Source organism: Lepus europaeus, chromosome 13, assembly GCF_033115175.1.
Source record: "Lepus europaeus isolate LE1 chromosome 13, mLepTim1.pri, whole genome shotgun sequence".
NCBI classification, from domain to species: Eukaryota; Metazoa; Chordata; class Mammalia; order Lagomorpha; family Leporidae; genus Lepus; species Lepus europaeus.
The window spans coordinates 57,383,139-57,406,305 of record NC_084839.1 but is presented as its reverse complement, the minus strand read 5'-3'; the positions used below and the strand labels follow the sequence as shown (position 1 = coordinate 57,406,305).

The window sequence follows — 23,167 nt, the reverse complement described above, 5'->3', positions numbered from 1 at the left end:
GTTAGAAATTAATAATTGTTATTCCACTGTTAATGTGTTTATTCTGTGAACAAATATACAGTATCTAGTACTGAGTTCAAGGCACTGGGATTATTGCTGAGAACATTGATTTAAATGTTACCTATTTATAAAATAAATACGTGAATGATAACAGTACATCAGAAAGTGCTAAGCATCACAGAATAAATGGCAGCAAACATGGATTGGGAATTCTAGAGTGGCCAGTGCTTTAGCCTGCAGCACCAGCATCCCATATAGGCACCTGTTCACATCCCAGCTGTTCTTCTTCTTCTTCCTCTTGGGAAAGTAGCAGAAGATGGCCCAAGTGCTTGGGCCCCTGTATCCATGTGAGAGACCCAGAAGAAGCTCCTGGCTCCTGGCTTCAGATTGGCTCAGCTCTGGCCATTGAAAATTGTGGCCATTTGGGGAGTGAAATGGCGTGTGGGAAATCTGTCTTTCTAGCTCTCCCTCTGTCTATCTGTAACTACCTCTCAAATAAATAAATAAAGTATTTAAAATAAAAGACTTCTAGAGAGTGAGTTATAATTTTACGTAAGGGGATGAGGAAGGTCTCATTGAGGAAGGGGTGATACTTGAGTTTGGTGAACTTTAACTTAAAGCAGACCTAAGGAGATGGAGAAAGGGTTATATCGGTTAGACTTTAGTATGATCTGTCACAGTTCTAGGATTTTTATTTCTTGATAACATTTATGTTCTTCCTATTTTCTCATTCATGATGGTTTCAGTGCTTACTATTTTCTCAGTACTGTTTGAGTTGTTGGAAAAAATATCAGATAGTGACGAATGCTGCACAAGTAAGATATGTGATAGGGATTATGATGCCCTTCTGAAAGGTAACATTTTAAGGACATGGATTATCAAATGATCAGAAGGAGGTAGTCTAGGTAGAAGGAACATGTCAAGGTAATAGGCTTTGAAGGTACAAAGAGTGTGACAGACCACAAACTGGAAGCAGATTGGTGTGGATCATACTTAAGAGTATAGAATTATGATATGAGGTAGGGGTAAATAAGCTGAGGCAGATCATTAAGGACCTTGCAGGCCACTATAAGGAGTTTGGATTTAATTTTAGCAGTGAGAATTTATTGAAGAGTTTTCAACAGATGAGTCATGTTTTTTAAAGGATCACTGCTCTTTAAATTTATCATAAATTATAGTGGGGCTGCAGTGGAAGAAGCTAGGATAACGACTAAAAGGTGGGTGCAGTTTTCCTGGAAAGAAGTGACATTTCTTGTTCTGGGATTACTAATGATGATTTTGAAGATTGGATTGGTGTAAGTGAAAATCGATAAGACTGGCAATTATGGGTTAAAAAAATTAGATAACACTAGCAACCCTCTTCCCTGATTCTCTTTAGTACTGTGATTGTCATGAACTGAGATGTTAAAGACCAGGAGAAAGCTTGGAGATACTTGTGCTGGTGGTATTGGTAAATTGGGAGTGTGAGCCTGTAGTTCAGGATAGTATTGTTTAAGAATTGTCAGCAATAAAGACTATACTTAAAAACCAATGGCGTGAATAAGATCACCTGGGGAGAGAATGTGGAAAGAAAACAGTGGGGAAGACATTGTGGTATTTGTTAAGCTGTGGCTTTGTACTCCCACCTTCCAAATCGGAATGCCTGGGTTTGAATCTTAATTCTGTTTACTAACCAGCTTCCTCCTAATGTGCACCATGGGAGGCAGCAAGTGATGGCATAACTACTGTGTCCCTGCCACCCACATGGGATATCTGGATTGAGTGCTGAGTCCAGGGTATTTGAAGAGTGAACAGTCAGGCAGAAGATCTGTCTTCTTCTCTTTCTCTCTTTTTCTCTGTCACTCTGCCTTTCAAATAAATAAAAATAATTAGAAGATAAAGTTAAGTGTAGGATGGAACCCTGTCTCAGCTGTTTTGCTGTGTGAGAAGACAACCCCTCAAAATGGAATGACATTTGTTACTTCTAATAGTTCTTTGGTTGACTAAGCAGTTTTACTGATCTGACTAGACTTGGCTGAAATTGGATGGTCTAGAATTAGACTTAGACTGATTGGCAGTCGAATTGGGAAGTGAGGGGTACACACGGATTTTGTAGTTGGCTTACTGTCAGTAGGGGCTTCAGACATTTTCATGCAGCTAGCTAACTTGGATTCCTCCTTTTGGTGGTAGAAGACTTCCCAGCAGTAGAGGGCAACCTAAAAGACTTTTCAGACTTCTGCTTATGTCATGTCTATTAATGTCCTGTTGGTCAAAGCGCATTATATGACAAAAGTCCAGATTCAAGGAGGTGGAAAATATATAACACCTCCTGATGTGGAGAGTAGCAGTCACATTGTGAAAACTTCTGTATTGACTGACCAGCGGAGTTTGTGGCCATTTTGCAGTTTGTTATAGGTCCCAAGTGATGTGTTGGGACAAAAGAGAAGAAAGTAACCAAAAGGTTAGTCCATGTCTGAAAGGAAAATCAGATGTGTGTGGGTATTGGGAGCAAAAAAATGTATATTTGAAATGTGCACATTAAAAGATTTTAGCTATTTTAGGGTAGGAGACTACTGTATATATAAATTCAGCTGAAATTTACTGAAACTAGAACTGTAAATATGAAAAGTGTTAGAGAATAATAAAGTTAGGTTTTGCTTGAAGTATAGAATCCTATGGTAAATGACTTGGCTTTTTGCAATTGCTTTAGTTTAAATTGAGAATGTTAAGTCTAAGGATTCTGGGTTTCATAGTACTTAAGAGTGCACAGGTATGGAGTAAAGGAATATTTCTGAATTATTGAGTGTTATCAGTGACTTGAATTTTTGTGGATTATCTACTTTTGAATCATTTTAGGTATTTATGCAAACTCTCTGATCAGGAGTTACGACAGAGTGCGGCTCGTAACATGGCTGACTTAATGTGGAGCACAGTGAAAGAACCATTGGATACAACACTATGCTTTGATAAAGAAAGCTTAGATCTTGCCTTTAAATACTTTATGTCACCTACTTTGACTATGAGATTGGCTGGATTAAGTCAGATAACAGTAAGTTACATTTGCTTTATTTTTTATCTTTTTAAATTTGTCTTCCATAGTATCAGAAATGCACTGATTTGAAGCTGTTTGTATTAGGCATTGTGTTAATAAGCATTTTTAAATGGATGACTTTAAATAGATTTTACAAATAATTTCTGTATTTTCCTTAAGTATGAGGAGGCTGAGGCCTTGATTCATACATTTTAAGATTTATACCTTGGGTTTGTTGATTTTGAGATCTAACCCTTTTACCATTTTTAAAAATTATATTTTTACATTAAAAGAAAAACAGTCAAAGGGGATTATAAATGTTTAATTTGCCAGGCAAAAGCCATCCGGCATATTTGACTAAGAATAATACCTTGTTTTTTTGATAGTATTAAATACTGTTTTAAGTGGGAGTGAAATCACATAAGAATTTATATTCTTCACTTCTCTTGGTAGGTAGGGCTGGAGGAATACCTAGTATCATGGATCTGCATTTTTGTAGCTGCATCCTAGAATGGGTCTCCTTTTCTGGGTTGCTTCAGTCCTCATTTGCTTTAGTCCTCTTGCCTTTTTTATGTGGTGCAGCTAAACTGATGATCTAAAGTAGCTAAATTTTGCCCTTGCACTGGACGTTGTAAATGTACAAAATACTTGGTGACATTTTTCTAGACAAACTGTATCCCAACTGGGTTTATCCAGGGAGACTTTACTAAAACTTCATGCTTCTAATGACATTGCCTATTGTTTTGTATTGAATTTTTGTTTTTTCCTATAGCTTTGTTTTCTGTAGTATGTTTAGCGTAATAATGAATAAATAATACTTGGGAAGTTTATTTAGTATTTTATATGTTAAAGGCAATGGTCTTACTAAAATTGGGAAGTATGTGTATATCTCTGGTTGTTTTATTTTATAATCATCTCATCAATTATCATCTATGTATCTGGAACAGTTTATTATGCTTCCTGACACTTGGTAACATACAAGAATATTTTGGGAAAATCTTTAATTTATTTTCTTTAATCATAGAATCAACTTCATACCTTCAATGATGTGTGCAATAATGAATCATTGGTATCAGACACAGAAACGTAAGTAGGAGCATTAATTTGTAGTTGTTCACTTGGTAAATATAATTGTAACTTCAATAGAATTGAAGTGTTTAATGGAAATTTTTTGCCCATGGTTTCAATTTATAGTCTTTATTACACTTTCGTAATATATTGAAGTACTTGTTTTTTAAAAGTGTTCACCAGGGCCGGTGCTGTGACGTAGTGGATGAAGCTACCTCCTGCAGTGCTACCATCCCATGTGGATGCTGGTTTGAGTGTTGGCATCCCACGTGAGTGCTGGTTTGAGTTCTAGCTGTTAAACTTCCAATCCAGCTCCCTGCTGATGTGCCTGGGAGAGCAGCGGAAGACGGCCTGAGTACTAGGGCCCCGTACCTGCGTGAGAGACCTGGAAGAAACTCCTGGCTCTTTGCTTTGACTTGGCCCAGCTCTGGCTTCTGTAGTCATGGGGAGTGAACCAATGGGTGGGAGATATTTCTCTCTCTCTCTCTCTCTTTTTCCTCTCTAATTCTGCCTTTCAAATAAATAAATCTTTAAAAAAAAAATAAGGCATATACCAACAATACAGTATTACTTACCAGAAAATGCTGAAGGATACTATTTATACAGGAGAATTTATTTAGTTATTTATTTATTTTTTATTTGATAGAGTTAGACAGTGAGAGAGACAGACAGAGAGAAAGGTCTTCCTTCCATTGGTTCACTCCCCAAATGGCCACTACGACTGGCACTGCGCTGATCTGAAGCCAGGAGCCAGGTGCTTCTTTCTGGTCTCCCACACGGGTACAGGCACCCAAGCACTTGGGCCATCCTCCACTGCCTTCCTGGGCCACAGCAGAGAGCTGGACATTTCCATCACTTCAGAAGGATCACTTTTACTTATTTGTACTGGATGCCTACACTTATCCTAATTTCTCTCTCTACATTTGTTTGGATACTTCATATAAATGGAATCATATGATAGTGGTTTTTCATCTGGCTTCTTTTTACTTAGCACGTTTTTTTCCTACTCTTTGAGGTTTGTTCATGTTGTGTATATCAGTATGTCACTCCCTTTTATTTGTTAAAAATTTATTTATTTATTTGAAAGAGTGACAGAACGAGAGGGAGAGACTGAGATAAAGAGATCTTCTATCCGCTGGTTCACTTCCTAAATGGCAGCAACTGCTAGGGCTGGTTCAGGCCAAAGCCTGAAACACCATCTGGATCTCCCATGTGGGCCATCTTCCTCTGCTTTCCTAGGTGCATTAGCAGGGACCTAGATCAGAACTGAAGCAGCCAGGACTCAAATCAGCATTCCTAGTTGGGATGCTGGCTTCTCAGACAGCAGCTTAATCTGTTGCACTACAACACAGGTACCCATTAATCCTTAAAAAAAAATTTTTTTTTTAAATTTGAGAACAGAAGGACAAATAGATTTCCTATCTACTGGTTCACACCCCAAATGCCCCCAGCAGGTAGGAATGGGCCGGCCAATGCCAGAAGATGGGAACACAATTCAGGGCTCTCACCCCCTCCAATGCGGCAGGAACCCAATTACTTGAGTCATCATCCTTGCATCCCAGTATCTGCATTAGCTGAAAGCTGGAGTCAGGAGCCAGAGCCAAATACTTAACCCAAATAATCTGATATAGGGCATATACTTTTTTTTTTTAAGATTTTCTGATTTTATTGAGAGGTAAAGTTACAGACCAAGAGAGGGAGAGACCAAGAGAAAGGTCTTCAGTCGTCCATCCACTGGTTCATTCCCCAAATGGCTGCAATGGCTACAGCTGAGCCAATCCGAAGCTAAGAGCCTGCAGCTTCTTGGTCTCTCACATGGGTGCACTGGCCCTAGGACTCGTGCTATCTTCTGCTGCTTTTCCAGGCCATAGCAGAGAGCTTGATCGGAATTGGAGCAGCCGGGACTTGAACTGGCGCCCATGTTGGATGCCAGCACTGCAGGCAGTGGCTTTTACCCTCTACGCCACAGCACTGGTCCCATGTTACAGTTTGGATTTACACTTTCCTTATTATTAATGATGCCAAACATTGTTTTATGTGGTTGTTTGCCATTTTATTTCTTTGGTGAGTTGTTTGTTCACAAAATGTCCCTCTTTTTAATTGGGTTGCTTATTTTTGTGGCCTAGTATGTGTTCTATATTATAGAATGTTTTGTGTGTGCTTACGAAATGGTGTATTCTATTGTTGTATGGAGTGTTCTGTAGATATCTGTTGTGTTGTCTCCCATGTTCTTGTTGATTTCTCTCCCAGTTTCTTCTGCTTGGATTAACGTCTTCAACTGCAATTGCTCATCTTTATTAATGTAGTCTAGATTTGTGAATTTACCTATTTGATGCAATTTTTTCCTAGCATCAAATCAGTACTTAGGGCTGTTTCATGGTCATACATGCATATAGCAGTGAAAGATTTAAATTTCCCATCATGTACATTCCAAGCTAAAGTTGAGCATTCTGCTGTCATGTTTCAGAACTTAAGCAGAGATGACCGAAGATTGGAGATGGGTGGTGGTATAACCATGCCGTATAGTACAATAAGCTCTGATTTTGGGGCCAGTTGAATGGGATTTGAATCCCGATTTTAGCCTTTGTTAGGGCACCTAAACAGTTCTGAACCTCATTTTCTCTTTTGTAAAGGAGAGAAAATAGAGTCTACTGGTATAAATTAATTAGTGTTCAGGTTTATAATCTGTTTGTCATATGTATGCTATTTCCCCTAGGGCTAAGCGCTCAGTATTAGCTAATTCATTGTCTGCAGTGATTTTATAAAACGTAACTGCCCCAAGTAAGAAGAAGCAAGTGTGTTAAGTAATCATCTTCTCTTAGCTCCTGTCAGGTTTTTGTTTCATTTATTTTAGGATCCTTTTGTTTAGCACATAGATGTTTATAGTTTTTATATGATCTTGATAATTGATCCTTTTATAGTTTTGAAATATCCCTTTTTAATCTCTGTAAATTTTTTTTTGTTTAAAGTGTATTTTATGTTAGTATAGCCACTGTAGCTTTCTTTTGCTTACAGTTTGCATGGCATGTCTTTTCTCTGCTTTTATTTTCAATCTGTTTGTGTGTTTTGTTTTTTTTCAAAGATTTTTATTGATTTATTTGACAGGTAGAGTTAAAGACAGAGAGAGAGAGGTTTTCCCTACACTGGTTCACTCCCCAAATGGCCGCAGTGGTTGGAGCTTGGCTGATCCGAAGCCTGGAGCCTCCTCCTGGTCTCCCATGCGGGTGCAGGGGCCCAAGCACCCAGAGCCATCCTCCATTGCCTTCCCAGGCCACAGCAGAGACCTGGACTGGAATAGGACCAACCAGAACTAGAACCCGGCGACCATATGGGATGCCCGCACCGCGGGAGGACCAACCTAGTGCTCCACAGTGCCAGCCCCTGTGTTTTTAAATCAAAAGTAGGTCCCCTGGAGGACACAAAGGACCTTTTGAATCTGAAACACAACAGTCCTGTCCCTATGTGATTGGCATTTTTAGTCCATTCACTATCATTATTAGTATGTAACTTTTTACACATGCCATTTTACTGGTAGTTTTCTTTATGTTAGATCTTTTTTTTGTTTCTCTTTTCCTCTTTACTGCTTTATTTTGCATTATGTAGGTATTTTCTACATAGTGATTAAACTCATTGACTTTTTCAAGAATTTTTTAAGTTTGAGAAGCAGAAAGACATAGACAAGATAGACAGTGAGATAGAACTCCAAAATATTGGTTCACTCACCAAATGTCCATGAACTCAAAGCAAGTTTCCTACTTTGGTGGCAGGAACGCAATTGCTTAAGCCATCACTGCTGCCTCCTAGGATCTGCATTTGGTGTACAGAGGGAAGCAGCAGATCAAGGTTCAAATAGTTGAGTCCCTGGCAACATCGTGGGAGATCAGTGTTCCAAGCTCCTGGTTTTGGCCTGGCCCAGTTTTGGCTGTTGTGGGCGTTTGAGGAGGGAACTAACAAATGAGAAATATCTTTGTCTCTCTTTCTCTATCTTTCAAATACATATGAATTTTTAAAAGAAACATGTAAAGTATATCATTAGTTGTTTTATTTTAGTACTTTTAAAATTTTGAGGCCTATAAACTCTTCATGTTTAAAAAATTTCTTTTTGAATCAACTTTTGTTGTAAGATGTAAAACTTATTTGAATAATTATGAAACATTATTGAATCCTAGATTTTTCTGTATATACTTAATATAGGTGAAGCATTGGGAACTTTATACTTTACATCCTATTTTTAAACTTGTTTTCTTTTGCTCACTTGATAATAGACCTATCCCATAATTTTCATTATTATTAGTAACAGTCAAGAGACCTGCAGTTTGGCTTGTTCATCCATTTGATAACCTGTTTTCCTGATGTTCTCCACCCATAGAGGGTAATTGAGAAACTGTTTGTGAATACTGTTATGGAAATTAAAAAGTGGGGAGGCAAAGTTCTTGAGTAGGACAATATCACCAACTTGTTAACGCTTGATATTCTTATCTGTTTACCTAAAGTTAGTTTCTAACTTTCTAGTTAATTTCTTATTTACAAACGTAGGGAATATTTTCTTTTAAGATTTATTTTGTTTATTTGAAAGGCAGAGTTAGAGAGAGATCTTCCATCCTCTGGTTCACTCCCCAGATGGCCACAATGGCCGGAGCTGTGTCCATCTGAAGCCAGGAGCCACGAGCTTCTTCCAGGTCTCCCACATGGATGCATGGGCCCAAGACTTGGGCCATCTTCTATTGCTATCCCAGGCCATAGCAGGGAGCTGTATTGGAAAAGGAGCAGCCGGGACTAGAAGCGGCGCCCATATGGGAAGCCAGCACTTCAGGCCAGGGCTTTAACCTGCTGTGCCACAGTGCCAGCCCTGGGAATATTTTCATTTGTTCATATTTCATTTTAGTTATGCTTTGTAGTACTGGGAACAATTATATTGAACTACCTTGTTACAACTTGTATGGGAACAGATTTAGTTTTCAACTAAGTCTGCCTTTAGACATGAGAAAGGGTAATAAAAAATTGTAATATAAACTGTTCTTGTTATTTGACTTCAGGTCCATTGCAAAAGAACTGGCAGACTGGCTTATTAGCAACAATGTGGTGGAACATATATTTGGACCAAACTTACATATTGAGGTTTGTGGACAGTAACATGGTTTCTGTGTTGTATAAAGAAAATAATTTTTTTAAATTACTATTTTAAGTTTCTCTTTTCCAGATTATCAAACAGTGCCAAGTTATTTTGAATTTTTTGGCAGCGGAAGGGCGACTGAGCACTCAGCATATTGACTGTATTTGGGCTGCAGCACAGGTAATATTAACAGGTCATATGTGTTGTTTATATATAGTTTTTATACCTGGAGGTAGATTCTCTCATTATCCACATTTTATAGCTGAGGAGATCAGGATGTGAGAAAACTGGCCATGGATGCTCTTTAGTTTGGCTTCAGGGTCCATATCATCCTGTGTTACTATTGGAATTGAAGGGTGTCAGTCAGAGCTTCTTTAGGAAACTGTCTTGGTTTAATAAAGGGATATTTTTCTCTTCTCATTTATGCCATCAGTTTTTCTATGCTGAATTTTTTTTTGCTTTTGTTGGTATATTTCTTCTCTATTATACTGGATTTTCACCCTTTTTAGTGTTTTTCAAGAGGCATATTTCTGCAATTCAAAAAATCCAAAAAGTAAATATAAAAGGGTATGTATTAAACATTTTGTGCTTAGTGCTCCGTATTTTTCTCTTCTCATTTATGCCATCTGTTTTTCTATGCTGAATTTTTTTTATTTGTGTTGGTATATTTCTTCTCTGTTATACTGGATTTTCACCCTTTTTAGTGTTTTTTAAGAGGCATATTTCTACAATTCAAAAAATCCAAAAAGTAAATACAAAAGAGTATGTATTAAACATTTTGTGCTTAGTCCTCCATATGCAAGGCATGCAGTTCTTATCCTCATTTATATCAGATACTTTCTGTATAAATAGCTAATTATGCTTTTTTTTTATCCCTCACAAATGTACCATATCACACAGACTTGGCTTTTTTTGATGTGATTTATTCTGGAGATTTTACCTCGTTATTTGCTTTCTTATTGTTTAAGGCTTTATAGTATTTCATTATATGTGTCATAATTAATTCTCATTCATGGGCATTTTCTTTTCACAATCTTTTCTATTACAGTGTTATAATACGTAAATTTTTTTCTTGTGCAAAACTTTGATGTTGCTAGATTAAATCACATACATGATATCCTTTGTGTTAGTTTCTGGTGCGGAGTTTCCCTTTTCTCGTGGCCACTTCAGTACATTCTATCATTAACTTTTTGATCTTTGCTAATCTAAAGGGTGAAAAAATGGTATCTTAAATTTATGTTTCTTTTATTATGAATGAGCTTGCAAATCTTGTAGTTGAGAACCATTTTTGTTTTTTTGGACTATCTGTTCATAGTTTTGCCGTTTATTAGTTTTGTTGTTTTGTGAGTTTTTATATATTCAATGAAATTGATCTTTTGTTTATGATTATCATTTATTACCATATCCTTGTTTGATGTTATCTTTTCTTTAGGTGTTTTGTTTTTTTTTTTTAAGGTCAGTTTAAAATTTGTGGCTTCACATTTGTGGTTGAGTTTCTTTTATGCTTGTGGATGTTGTTTCATGGCTTGAAATCCTTCTTCCATGCCAAGAATTTTAAGGAAGTTCTTGTTAGTTTCTTCTTATATGTCTTTGTTGCATTTTAAAATTTTAATCTGACCCTGCTGTAATCTGAACTTAAGGTATTATGTGTATATCCTTTGCTGCCCCCACTCTGTTTTTTTGTTACATCTTTGTCTTAATTCCATTTGTTGAGTTTTTTTTTTTTTTTTTTTAAGTGAGTAGTCGTTTGACATAACTAGGTCAGTTTCTTGACTTTCTATACTGACCTATAATAGTACTTCATTATTGCCATAGTTACGACCATGTTTTTACATATTATCTATGGCTTTTTCCATACCACAGTAAACAGACCTTCCCAGTCCTATAACATTTACTTTGTGACACTTCAATAAATTTTTTTTTTTTTGGACAGGAAGAGTGGACAGTAGAGGGAGACAGAGAGAAAGGTCTTCCTTTTTGCCGTTGGTTCACCCTCCAGTGGCCGCCGCGGTAGGCGCGCTGCGGCCAGCGCACCGCGCTGAACCGATGGCAGGAGCCAGGTGCTTCTCCTGGTCTCCCATGCGGTGCAGGGCCCAAGAACTTGGGCCATCCTCTACTGCGCTCCCAGGCCACAGCAGAGAGCTGGCCTGGAAGAGGGGCAACCGGGACAGGATCGGTGCCCCGACCGGGACTAGAACCCAGTGTGCCTGTGCCGCAAGGTGGAGGATTAGCCTACTGAGCCACGGGGCCAGCCCAAATTTATTTTTTTATTTGCATCTTTCTAGTATTTAAAAAGCTAGTACTTCCTCATTTTTTCAGAACTGTCTGAATTGTTTATTTTTCATGTAAATTTTAGCATTAAAAAAGTTTTCATTGTGATAATGATTAACTTGCAGAGAGATATAGTTGTATCTTCTTGTACAAATAGGATATGCCTTTTCCTTTCGCATCATTAATCTTTTAAAAGTTATTTGTATGTAAATTTTTATTTTATGGTAAGCTTATTCTTAAAATTTTTTATTTTATTTTTGATTGCTATTATATGTAATAATTTCTTTCAGTATTCTCAATTTCCTTCATTTATATTCTTCCCTTAAGCTTAGTGATGGAAATCCATATATATAAAATTTTAGATGATTTGTAATTGTTTGTCTTGAGACTTAACTGAATTCCTAGATGGTTCATGGTAATTTTTCAATAAACTTTCTTTGATTTCCGTATGTGGTTTGATGTATTTATACACTACCATTATTTTAGGACATTTAAGGCATAGTCTAGAAGTGGGCATTTAGTTTAATAATTTTGTTTTATTTGACAGAGTTATAGACAGAGAGAGACAGAGTTATAGACAGTGAGAGAGAGACAGAGCGAAAGGTCCTCCCTCCATTGATTCATTCCCCAAATGGCCGCTATGATCGGTGACGCGCCAATCCGAAGCCAGGAGCCGGATGCCTATTCCTGGTCTCCCATGCGGGTGCAGGGGCCCAAGCACCTGGGCCATCCTCTTCACTGCCCTCTTGGGTCACAGCAGAGAGCTGGACTGGAAGAGGAGCAACCGGTACTAGAATCTGTGCCCATATTGGATGCCGGCGCCAAAGGTGGAGGAATAACCCAGTGAGCCACAACGCCGGCCTGGGCATTTAATTTAAGATTGATTTTTTTTTTTTTTTTTTTTTTTTTTTTTTTTTTTTTTACAGGCAGAGTGGACAGTGAGAGAGAGACAGAGAGGTCTTCCTTTTGCCGTTGGTTCACCCTCCAATGGCCGCCGCAGTAGCGTGCTGCGGCCGGCGCACCGCGGTGATCCAAAGGCAGGAGCCAGGTGCTTCTCCTGGTCTCCCATGCGGTGCAGGGCCCAAGGACTTGGGCCATCCTCCACTGCACTCCCTGGCCACAGCAGAGAGCTGGCCTGGAAGAGGGGCAACCAGGACAGGATCGGTGCCCCGACCGGGACTAGAACCCGGTGTGCCAGCGCTGCAAGGCGGAGGATTAGCCTAGTGAGCCGCGGCGCCGGCCTAAGATTGATTTTTGAGAGACTTAGTAGCAGTTACTGTGGGCTTAGTTCCCTTCTTTATAAGGCTGTTGCAAACATCCATATTCCTACTCTCCTGTCCAGTTGGTGGTCGTCCTCTATAATTTTCTGCCCATGGTTGGGGGATGAGTGGTGGAGACAATCCCTTGTCCTAGCTAACTCAATTCTAGAGTGTTACTCTAGGAGTATGGGCCTGTGGGCAGGAACCGTATGGCTGTGCCCAGTATGGGGTTTTACCATTGTGGGTCTGGCCTCAGTTCCTTTTCTCTTCCCCAAGCAGCAAGAAGTTCTCTTTGACACTGCTTTTTGGATTTGGGAAAGGTGATATAGGCAACCCTGTGTCTTCTCCTGCCTTCATCAGTGTGTCTTGTCTTAACTGTTCTAAAACTAGGCCCTGTGGTCTCCATTGGTGCATGTATATCTGTTTAAATTGGTGTCTGTGGGTATTCAGCCAACATTTTTTTCCACGTCTGTAAATTCTCTTATTTGATTCTTAATGTTCACTGGTTGCATGGAATATCCTTTTCTAGTTTTACTTTCATCCTGTTTGGATATGTAATTAGCCTCTTGGTTATACTGATTTAACAAAAAAAAAACATGAAAAGTTGTAAAAAATCAATTCTGCCAGGTCTCTGTTTTGATTGGGGAGTTTAAACCATTTATATTTAAAGTAATTACTAATAAATTACTAATAAAGAGCAAAAGATTTCTGTCATGTTGCCATTTGTTTATAAATATAGTGTTATTGTCTTGCTTTTTCCCATTTTATCACCATTTTGTATTTAGTTGAATTTTTTATAGTGAAACATTTTTATTCCCTTTTAATATTCTTGTGTGTTAAGTGTGGAGATTATAATTAACAATCTTAAGGTGTTAATCTAATTTTAATTTTTATGGTGTCCATAGTCCCATATAAAAACTGTGCTTTTTCATAGCCCACCCCCACTTTGTGTTTGTATGTGTGTGTGTTTTAAAGATTTATTTATTAAGGCAGACTTACAGAGAGGCAGAGTTACAGACACAGAGAGAGGTCTTCCATTTGATGGTTCACTTCCCAAAAGGCTTCTGGGTCTCCCACATAGGTGCAGGAACCCAAACACTTGGGTCATCCTCCATTGCTTTTCTCAGGCAGGTTAGCAGGGAGCTGGATTGGAAGTGGAGCAACTAAGACTAAAACCGGCACCCATATAAGATGCCACTGCTACAAGGGAGCACCTTAACCCATTATGTCACAACACTGGGTCCTGTTTATATATATTTTTTTAAAGATTTAGTTTTTGGGCTGATGCTATGGTGTAGCAGGTAAAGCCATTGTCTACTGTGCAGGCATCCCATGTGGGCACTGGCTCAAGTCCCCACTGTTCCAATTCCAATCCATGGGGCGGCCTTACCCTCTATGCCAGAATGCCAGTTCCAAGATAGATAGTCCTGTTTAGGTACAACATAGCAACTTTTTTTTTCAAGGTAATTTAACTTTTATCTTGTTATTTATGGTATTCATTAGTATTTTAGCAAAAAATTAAAATTTTAGGGTATTGGCTAGCTTTTTGACTTTTCAAACTGTGTAACTGTTTTTTATCAGATTAGTTATGCAGGACAATTATTTTTTTACTACTATCTCTTTGTTTTCTAGTTGAAACATTGTAGTCGATATATACATGACTTATTTCCTTCACTAATCAAGAATTTGGATCCTGTACCACTCAGACATCTTCTTAATCTGGTTTCAGCTCTTGAACCAAGTGTTCATACTGAACAGGTAATACATTCAAAACATTATGGTGTTTTTTTTTTTTCCTGAGTAAAGTGAACATTTATTTGTGATTCAGAGATCTTAATTTGTAGTTTATTAGTGTTGTCATTTCAGTTAGATAAAAAAAATATCATGTTATGATATTACTTACTTGCTTCCAACTTTAATCTCTTTTTAGACACTGTACTTGGCATCAATGTTAATTAAAGCATTGTGGAATAATGCACTAGCAGCTAAGGCTCAGCTATCTAAGCAGAGTTCATTTGCATCTTTATTGAACACTAATATCCCCATTGGAAATAAGAAAGGTTAGTAGTGCTCTGTGTTAGAACTTAGTTGTTCAGTGCTTATGAGTCTAAGTATTTTTTACTAATACAGCTTGAGCACCTGTATTCTTAATGTCTGAAATCTGAACTGCTTTAATAAAGATTGAGCACCCTGAATCTGAAGTGCTCCAAAGTCCAGAATGTTGGGTGCTGACATGATGCCAGAAGTGAGGTATTTTACACCTAACCTCATGTATGGGGTTGTACTAAAACATAGGCACAATGAAAATACTATTATATAAAATTGCCTTTTTGTCCTGTATATAGTGTATGTGAAAAATAAATGGATTCTGTGTTTAGATTTGGGTCTCATTCCCAGGCTATTTTAATTATGTATATTTAAGTATTCTGACATCTGAAACACTTCTGGCTTTAAGCATTTCATATAAGGGTTGCTCAGGCTATACTCACAATTCAATTTTAATTCTTAAATAAGTTGGGTTGGGAGGCAGAGTAATATGAATGTGATAATGAACTGTAGTTATTCATAGTTTTGGTTCATCTTTCAGATAAAGGTCAGTTACACAGTTTCAGTAGTTACTGAATTTTGTCATCTTTAGTGTTTTTTTAAAAGTCTTTATTTCTTAAAAATTTTGTTAAGAAAAAGCTTGTATTGATTTTCAGAGCAGAATATACTAAAAAATGGAGGACTGCTTTAGGTGTTCAGAGACTTGAATTATTGTAGGTTTCCCTACCCGTAATTGTTGATTATGTAATACAAACAGCTGATATGCTGTCCCAAAGAAGATCAGTCACTTAGAATATTTCTCTTATTTTTTCTTTTCCTTCAGAGGAAGAAGAGTTGAGAAGAGCAGCTCCATCACCTTGTAAGTTAAAATGCATTGCAATATGATGACAGCTTTTTATTTTTGTGGTCTTCTAAAGTTAGTTGATTTTAACATTAGCATAAATTTTATTTTTAGAAGATTTAGCTAGTAACCATCTTAGCCATTTTGCATAGAATCATGAGTATCTTGACTTTTAATTGAAATTATATACTCATGTATCCTCTTTAGAAATAATTGGCAAATGTTAACAAATTTAGAGATTGTATTTTTGGCCACTTAGGTGAAATCTTTGCTAAATAGCTCAGAGAATGAAAGAATGAGACCTTTATGTTAACTCCATGTTTATACTAATTAAAAATAAGAAACATCTATTTTATATAGGGTCACCTGCAGCGAGTCCTCAAAGCAGTGACAATAGTGATACACATCAAAGTGGAGGCAGTGACATCGAAATGGATGAGCAGCTTATTAATAGAACCAAACATGTGCAACAGCGACTTTCAGATACAGAGGTATGAAGTATAGATTTTTTTCCCCTCTCTTCCTCTAAAGTGATTTTTGCTGTATTTATCGTTTTAACTGGGACTAAAAACACAGTCCATGTTAAGGTCTTTCTATTTTTTGTTGTTGTTGTTAAGATTTCATTTATTTATTTGAAAGGTAGAGTACTAAGAGAGGTAGAGACAGAGAAAGAGGTCTCCCATCTGGAGGCTTACTCCTCAAATGATTACAGCGACTGGGGCTGGACCAGGCTAAAGCCAGGAGCTTCTTTCAGATCTCCATGTGGAAGCAGAGGTCCAAGCACATGGACCATTCTGCACCACCTTCCCAGGCAAATTAACAGGGAACTGAATCAGAAGTAGAACAGCTGGGACTCAACTGGCACCCATGTAGAATGCTGGCGCTGCAGGCCAGTACTTTAACCCACTTCACCATAGCGCCAGCCCCAAGGACTTTCCTTTAAAAGTTGTATTTTTGATGTTGTTTGGAGTATTTATTTTCTTTTTATATTGTTCTGAGGAATATGATAAGTGTGGTAGCTGAATATGCTCAGTGTGTTAGTGTCAGTTGCTTCTTTCTTACTAGTTTGAATATTTATCTAAAGCAATTGTTTTCAACTACAGGAATCCATGCAGGGAAGTTCTGATGAAACAGCCAACAGTGGTGAAGATGGAAGCAGTGGTCCTGGTAGCAGTAGTGGACACAGTGATGGATCTAGCAATGAGGTCAATTCTAGTCATGCAAGCCAGTCAGCTGGGAGTCCTGGTAGTGAAGTCCAGTCAGAAGACATTGCGGATATGGAAGCCCTTAAAGAAGAAGATGAAGATGATGACCACAGTCATAATCCTCCCAAAAACAGCTGTGGTACAGAACTTCGGAATAGAAAATTAGAAAGTCAAGCAGGCATTTGCTTAGGGGATTCCCAAGGCCCATCTGAAAGAAATGGGACGACCAATGGAACAGGAAAGGACCTGGTTTTTAATGCTGAGTCATTACCATCGGTAGATAATCGAATACGAATACTAGATGCTTGTTCACACTCTGAAGACCCAGAGCATGATATTTCAGGGGAAATAAATGCTGCTCATATAGCACAAGGGACTCAGGAGACTTGTATCACACGAACTGGGGACTTCCTTGGGGAGACTATTGGGAATGAATTATTTAATTGTCGGCAGTTTATTGGTCCACAGCATCACCACCACCACCACCATCACCACCATCATCACCACCATGATGGGTAAGCCTGTTTAAAAAGAAATACCGAACTTATGTTTCCTTTAGGAAGGTATTAAAATCTATATTTATTCAATTGTAATATATTCTAGACTAATGCTAATCAATGGTAATATGAATATAAATACTATAAATCCAAGTCACAAATAGTGTGTGCATATAAAAAGGGGTGGAGATGAGATTAATTGTGTTTAACCAATGTTATCAAAAGTAATCAGTAAAAAGGTTTTTTTCCCATTTTTTTGTAAGTCATTAAGTTCACTGTGTGTGTTATATTTGCATTTTTTTTAAGGTTTTTTTTTTTTTTTTTAAGATTTAGATTTTCCATCTGCTAGTTCACTCCTCAAATGGCCACAACCAGTGCAGGTCCAGGCTACTACCTGAAAGTGGAACTCCATCTGGGTCTCCCACATGGGTGACCATGTACTTGGGCTGTCTTCAGTTAATTTCTTAGGCACATTGGGAAGCTGGGTTGGAAGTCGAGTAGCTGGGACTCAACCAGTACTCTGATATGGGATGCAAGTGCTGTAAGTGTCAGCTTAACCTATTGTGCCTTAACATCTGCCTTTTCTTTTTTTTTTTTTTTTTTATGAAAAATTCATTCATTTATTAATTTGATAGAGTTACAGAAAGGGGGGGGGGTAGAGAAAGAGACTGTCTACCCGCTGTTTGACTCTCCAGACAGCGCCAACAGCCTGGAGCCAGGAGCTTCTTTCAGGTCTCCCATGTGGGTTGCAAGGGTCCAAACACTTGGGCCATCTTCTGTTGCTTTTCTCTGGCCCTTAGCACGGACCCAGATCGAAAGTGTAGCAGCTGGAACATGAGCTGGCATCCATATTCACTTAGTTACATTTTTATGGTGGATGAAGTAGTTAATTTTTCTTTCCTTCGGTTTTGTTATCTCGAGAAGGGAGTGGCAGTACCTGTCTCATGGATTTATTAAGGTGATTTCATGGGCTGATGTAATTGCACAGGATTAAATGTTCACTAAATGTTTGCTGCTATTTGCTGTTGTCATACAAGCAGTATACTTAGTTGATGAAACATGAATTTGGTTAACCAGGATGAATTTTTTTAGAGTTGACAATTGGCCAGATTTCATTTTAGTTGTTTTTGTGTTTACTGTAGATCCACATGTGTTATCCTCTTTCTTACCCATAAAACATCTGAGTTTAAAAGCAATATTTCTCAACTAGGGTACTACTGACATTTGTGGCCAGATATTCTTTGTTTTGAATTTGCACCATTGTGAATGCTGTCACATACATTACATTGTGTGTTTTTTTTTTTTGTTTTTGTTTTTTTTTTTTTTAATTTTTTTGACAGGCAGAGTGGACAGTGAGAGAGAAAGACAGAAAGGTCTTCCTTTTCCGTTGGTTCATCCCCCAATGGCCGCTGCGGCCGGCGTACCGCAGTGATCTGAAGCCAGGAGCCAGATGCTTCCCCTGGTCTCCCATGCGGGTGCAGGGCCCATAGACTTGGGCCATCTTCCACTGCACTCCCAGTCCACAGCAGAGAGCAACCTGGACAAGAACCCGGGGTGCTGGCGCTGCAGGCGGAGGATTAGCCTATTGAGCCGCAGCACCGGCCTGAGAGTGTTTAACAGCAAAAGTGGCCCTTAATCTCTAGATACAAGTAGTACCATCCTAGTTGTTAGAAACAGGAAGGTTTCTAGTCATTGGCACATATCCGTCTTGTGGACTGAAATCAGTTGAGAGCCACTAGTTTATTGTGTGTCTTTATAGATACGACTATTCAAAGTTGTCCCGAAGACAGTTCATCATGAAGGGAAAGCAGTCGATTTATTCTGCAACTGAGATGCAATATAGTTCATTTGGAGCATACAGTCAGTCTTGACACCCACCCTCTACTCACTGCCCTAGATGATCTAATGACTTAAAATTTCAGTCCTTTTTGTATTCTGTGTAAATAGTACTGTTTGTGTGACTCTCAATAAAACCAAAAGTTGAATTCATTTTTTTATCCCATTGTCTATATCCTTTAGAGCACAACCTAGTACAGTGTTTTAGATATGAGTGCTCAATGATGTGTTTGTTGAGTTAAACATTCCCCCATTGTTTTTAACTCCATCTAGATGGCAGACTAGATTAAAATGTTTTTTATTATTTTTCACATGATCCTGCAGCTTCATGAACAAATGTAAGCTTTCTAGTTCTGCATTGTGACTTTGAGTTTATAAAATAATTTGACAGTATTGTTGATCTGTCTTAAAATAGTTCTATTTGAAGTTATAGTGAGATGTGTTTAATTTGTGAAAGTTGATAATATATGTGTATGTTGTAAAATTATTACTTAGTTTTAACATTGGGTGCTTTTTGATTTTGTGCAATATAGCTCTCAATCTTGTTTAAAAAAAACTGGGGCCGGCACCCCGGCTCACTAAGCTAATCCTCCACCTGTGGCGCCGGCACCCTGGGTTCTAGTCCCAGTCGGGGCGCTGGATTCTGTCCCGGTTACCCCTCTTCCAGTCCAGCTCTCTGCTGTGGCCCGGAAGTGCAGTGGAGGATGGCCCAGATCCTTGAGCCCTGCACCCACATGGGAGACCAGGAGGAAGCACTTGGCTCCTGGCTTCAGAATGGCGCAGCGTGCCAGCCACAACACACTGGCCGTAGCGGCCACTTGGGGGGTGAACCAACGGAAACAGGAAGACCTTTCTCTCTCTCTCACTCACTGTCTAACTCTGCCTGTCAAAAATAAATAAATAAATAAATAAACTCATGTAGTTTGAATGTTAATAGTGCCAAAAATTTTAAGTATTTTTTGTGTATGTGTAAGTTTTTAATTACATCTAATGCCTTTTTCTTGTTTCAGGCACATGGTTGATGATATGCTAAGTGCAGATGATGTCAGCTGTAGTAGCTCCCAGGTCAGTGCAAAGTCAGAAAAAAATATGGCTGATTTTGATGGTGAAGAGTCTGGCTGTGAAGAGGAGCTAGTTCAGATTAATTCACATGCAGAATTAACATCTCATCTCCAACAGCATCTTCCCAATTTAGCCTCGATCTATCATGAACATCTCAGTCAAGGTAAGGTTGTATAGTAACTAAAATATATTTACTACCATTTTTGAAACAAGAATAACTTAAATTACATTGTTAAAAGGAACCAAACAGTTGATATGATGGTGCTTAAATGTTTTTGGCAACAAAAGTTTCATATTCATGTAGAGGGTTGAAATGATCCTAAGTATTCTTGCAGTTCTATCCAGAGGTATTAACTGGGAAAAGAAATATATATCAATATATATTAAGAAAATGATAGCTTTATATTTTAGAAAATAAATGGCTGTATTAAATTGTATACTCAAAAATCTGCGGACCAAAAAGTAAAAAGAGATCACAAAAGATAGTGGTTTTTTGTTTTTTGTTTTTTGTTTTTTTAATTTACTTACTTAATTGAAAGATTTACAGAGAGAGAAGGAGAGGCAGAGAGAGAGAGGTCTTCCATCCACTGGTTCAATTCCCAGTTGGCTGTGAAAAGCTTCTTCCAGGTCGCCCACGTAGGTGCAGGGGCCTAAAGCACTTGGGCCATCTTCTACTGCTTTCCCAGGCCATAGCAGAGAGCTAGATAGGAAGTGGAGCAGCCAGGACTCGAACCGGTGCCCATATGGGATGCCGGCACTGCAGGCGGCAGCTTTACCTGCTACACCACAGTGCCAGCCCCAAGAGATAGTTTTTTTTAAAAATTTGTTTATTGATATTAGAGACATTTACAGAGAGAGAGGTCTTCCATCCACTGGTTCACTCCCCAAATGGCTGCAGTGGCCAGAGTTGGGCCGAGTCAAAGCCATGAGTTAAGAGCTTCCTCTGGCTTTCCTACATGGGTGCAGGGGCCCAAACACTTGGGCCATCTTCTAGTGCTTTACCAGACCATAAGCTGAGAGCTGAATTAGAAGAGGAGCAGCCGGGATATGAACTGGCACCCATATGGTATGCCTGTGTGCAGGCAGAGGCTTAACCTACTATACCAAAGTGCTGGCCCCAAAAGATGATGTATTACATGATCCTATTTATATGAAATAAATAGGCTAGTAAAATTCATACAGACAGAGGGGAGGGTTGTGGGAAAATAACCAGGGTAAAGTGTTTCTTTGTTCTGTGGGAATAAAATGAAGAATTTTTAAATCAATTTAAAGTAATACGACCTGATCAGACTTTGAAGAATAGAGGATGGAGTAGATTAAAGGTGAATAGATGATTCAAGAGGAAAGGGAAAAATAAGAAATGGAAAAACAGTAAAGACTTTTATCCTACTTCTTGCAAGGTTAGCTACTGTGAGTACATGCTAACTTTAGAAATGGGATGTGCATGTCAGTACATTGCAATACAAGTAAACCTGATGGATTTGGTTTCTGCAGGCATATCATGATCAGACTTGGAGTCATAACTTGTAGACTTGAGCAGCAACTTACTGATTTCATATATTTTTTTTATTCAATCTGGATAAGGTCACCTTGCCTTTTTTATTGTTGTATTATTGTGGTTGTAGAGAAATGAACAGGTTAAGATGAAGACATTAGATTGAAATAGATGCCATATTTATCAAATTGTCTTGATTATTTTCCATATTTTCCTTTTGTTTGATAGTTTATGTACTTTTTACTACATTGGACTAGTAAATATATATTGCACCTGCAGTGCCCACATCCCATATGGCGCCTTTGAGTCCTGGGTCCTGGCTGTTCCACTCCTCCCCACCCCCGCCACCAAAAGACTTATTTATTTGAAAGAGTTCCACAGAGAGAGGAGAGGCAGAGAGAGAGAGAGAGAGAGGTCTTCCATCTGCTGGTTCACTTCCCAATTGGCTGCAACGGCCAGAGCTGCGCCAGTCCAAAGCCAGGAGCCAGGAGCTTCTTCCAGGTCTCCCACGTGGGTACAGGGGCCCAAGCACTTGGGCCATCTACTACTGCTTTCCCAGGCCGTAGCAGAGAGCTGGATCATAAGTGGAGCAGCTGGGTCTCAAACCAGCACCATATGGTACCCCACATTGCAGGCCCCCTATTCCACTTCTGATCCAACCCCCTGCTGATGTGACGGGGAGTACAGTAGAAGATGGCTCACATGCTGGGGCCCTTGTACCCATGTCGGAGACCCAGAAGAGGTTCCTAGCCCCTGACTTATGCTTGGCCCAGCCCAACCACTGTGACCATTTGGGGAGTGAACCAGCGATGGTAGATCTCTGCACCTCTCTCTGTCTTTCTCTAAGTCTACCTTTTAAATAAATAAATAAATCTTTAAAAAAAAAAAAAAAGATTTGTACATGAGTACTCACAGTCACTTTATGCCTAAGAGCTTTAAAGCCTCAACTGGAATTAGCTGGTATATTCAGTGGAATTCTACTGAAATAAAAAGGGGAAAGAACTGTTGAAGCATTTATATGAATATTGAAAAAAAACATTCTGGGTGAAAAAAGCTAGAAACATTAAGGTGCATATTATATTTACTTTGTTTGTAGCTCTGTAACCATCAAAAGTAGTTTGTAATGTTAGGGATCTCAGTAATTGTCTAGTGTTTGGGGAGTAGGGATTAGTTTTGAAGGGACATGAAGGAACTTTTCCTAGAAGTTTTCTGCATCTTGAGCAGGTATTATGGTATAATGGGTTAATCTGCTACCTACAATGCTGATATTCCATATGGATGCTAGTTAAGTCCCAATTGCTCCACTTCTGATCCCAACTCCCAGCTAATGTCTTTGGGAAAGCAACAAAAGATAGTTGAAGTACTTGGGTCCCAGCTGTCCATGTAGGAGACTTAATGGAGTTCCAGCCTCCTGGCTTTTGTCTCTCCCAGCCCCTACCTGTTGTGGCCATTCAGAGAGTGAGC

General features: G+C 38.7%; 1 protein-coding gene across 3 annotated transcripts in view; it reads left to right on the top strand.

Annotated features, from left to right (window-relative positions):
• The window catches only part of USP34 (ubiquitin specific peptidase 34), a 235,373-nt gene that overhangs the window by 62,361 nt on the left and 149,845 nt on the right, over positions 1-23,167 (top strand). For all 3 annotated transcript variants that reach the window (XM_062209502.1, XM_062209503.1, XM_062209501.1), the window contains exons 7-16: positions 2,836-3,028; positions 4,035-4,096; positions 9,115-9,196; positions 9,279-9,371; positions 14,354-14,479; positions 14,652-14,781; positions 15,591-15,626; positions 15,969-16,099; positions 16,712-17,328; positions 20,157-20,371. In XM_062209502.1, the coding sequence (XP_062065486.1) occupies positions 2,836-3,028; positions 4,035-4,096; positions 9,115-9,196; positions 9,279-9,371; positions 14,354-14,479; positions 14,652-14,781; positions 15,591-15,626; positions 15,969-16,099; positions 16,712-17,328; positions 20,157-20,371 (1,685 nt within the window). The remainder of the gene's footprint in view (positions 1-2,835; positions 3,029-4,034; positions 4,097-9,114; positions 9,197-9,278; positions 9,372-14,353; positions 14,480-14,651; positions 14,782-15,590; positions 15,627-15,968; positions 16,100-16,711; positions 17,329-20,156; positions 20,372-23,167) is intronic.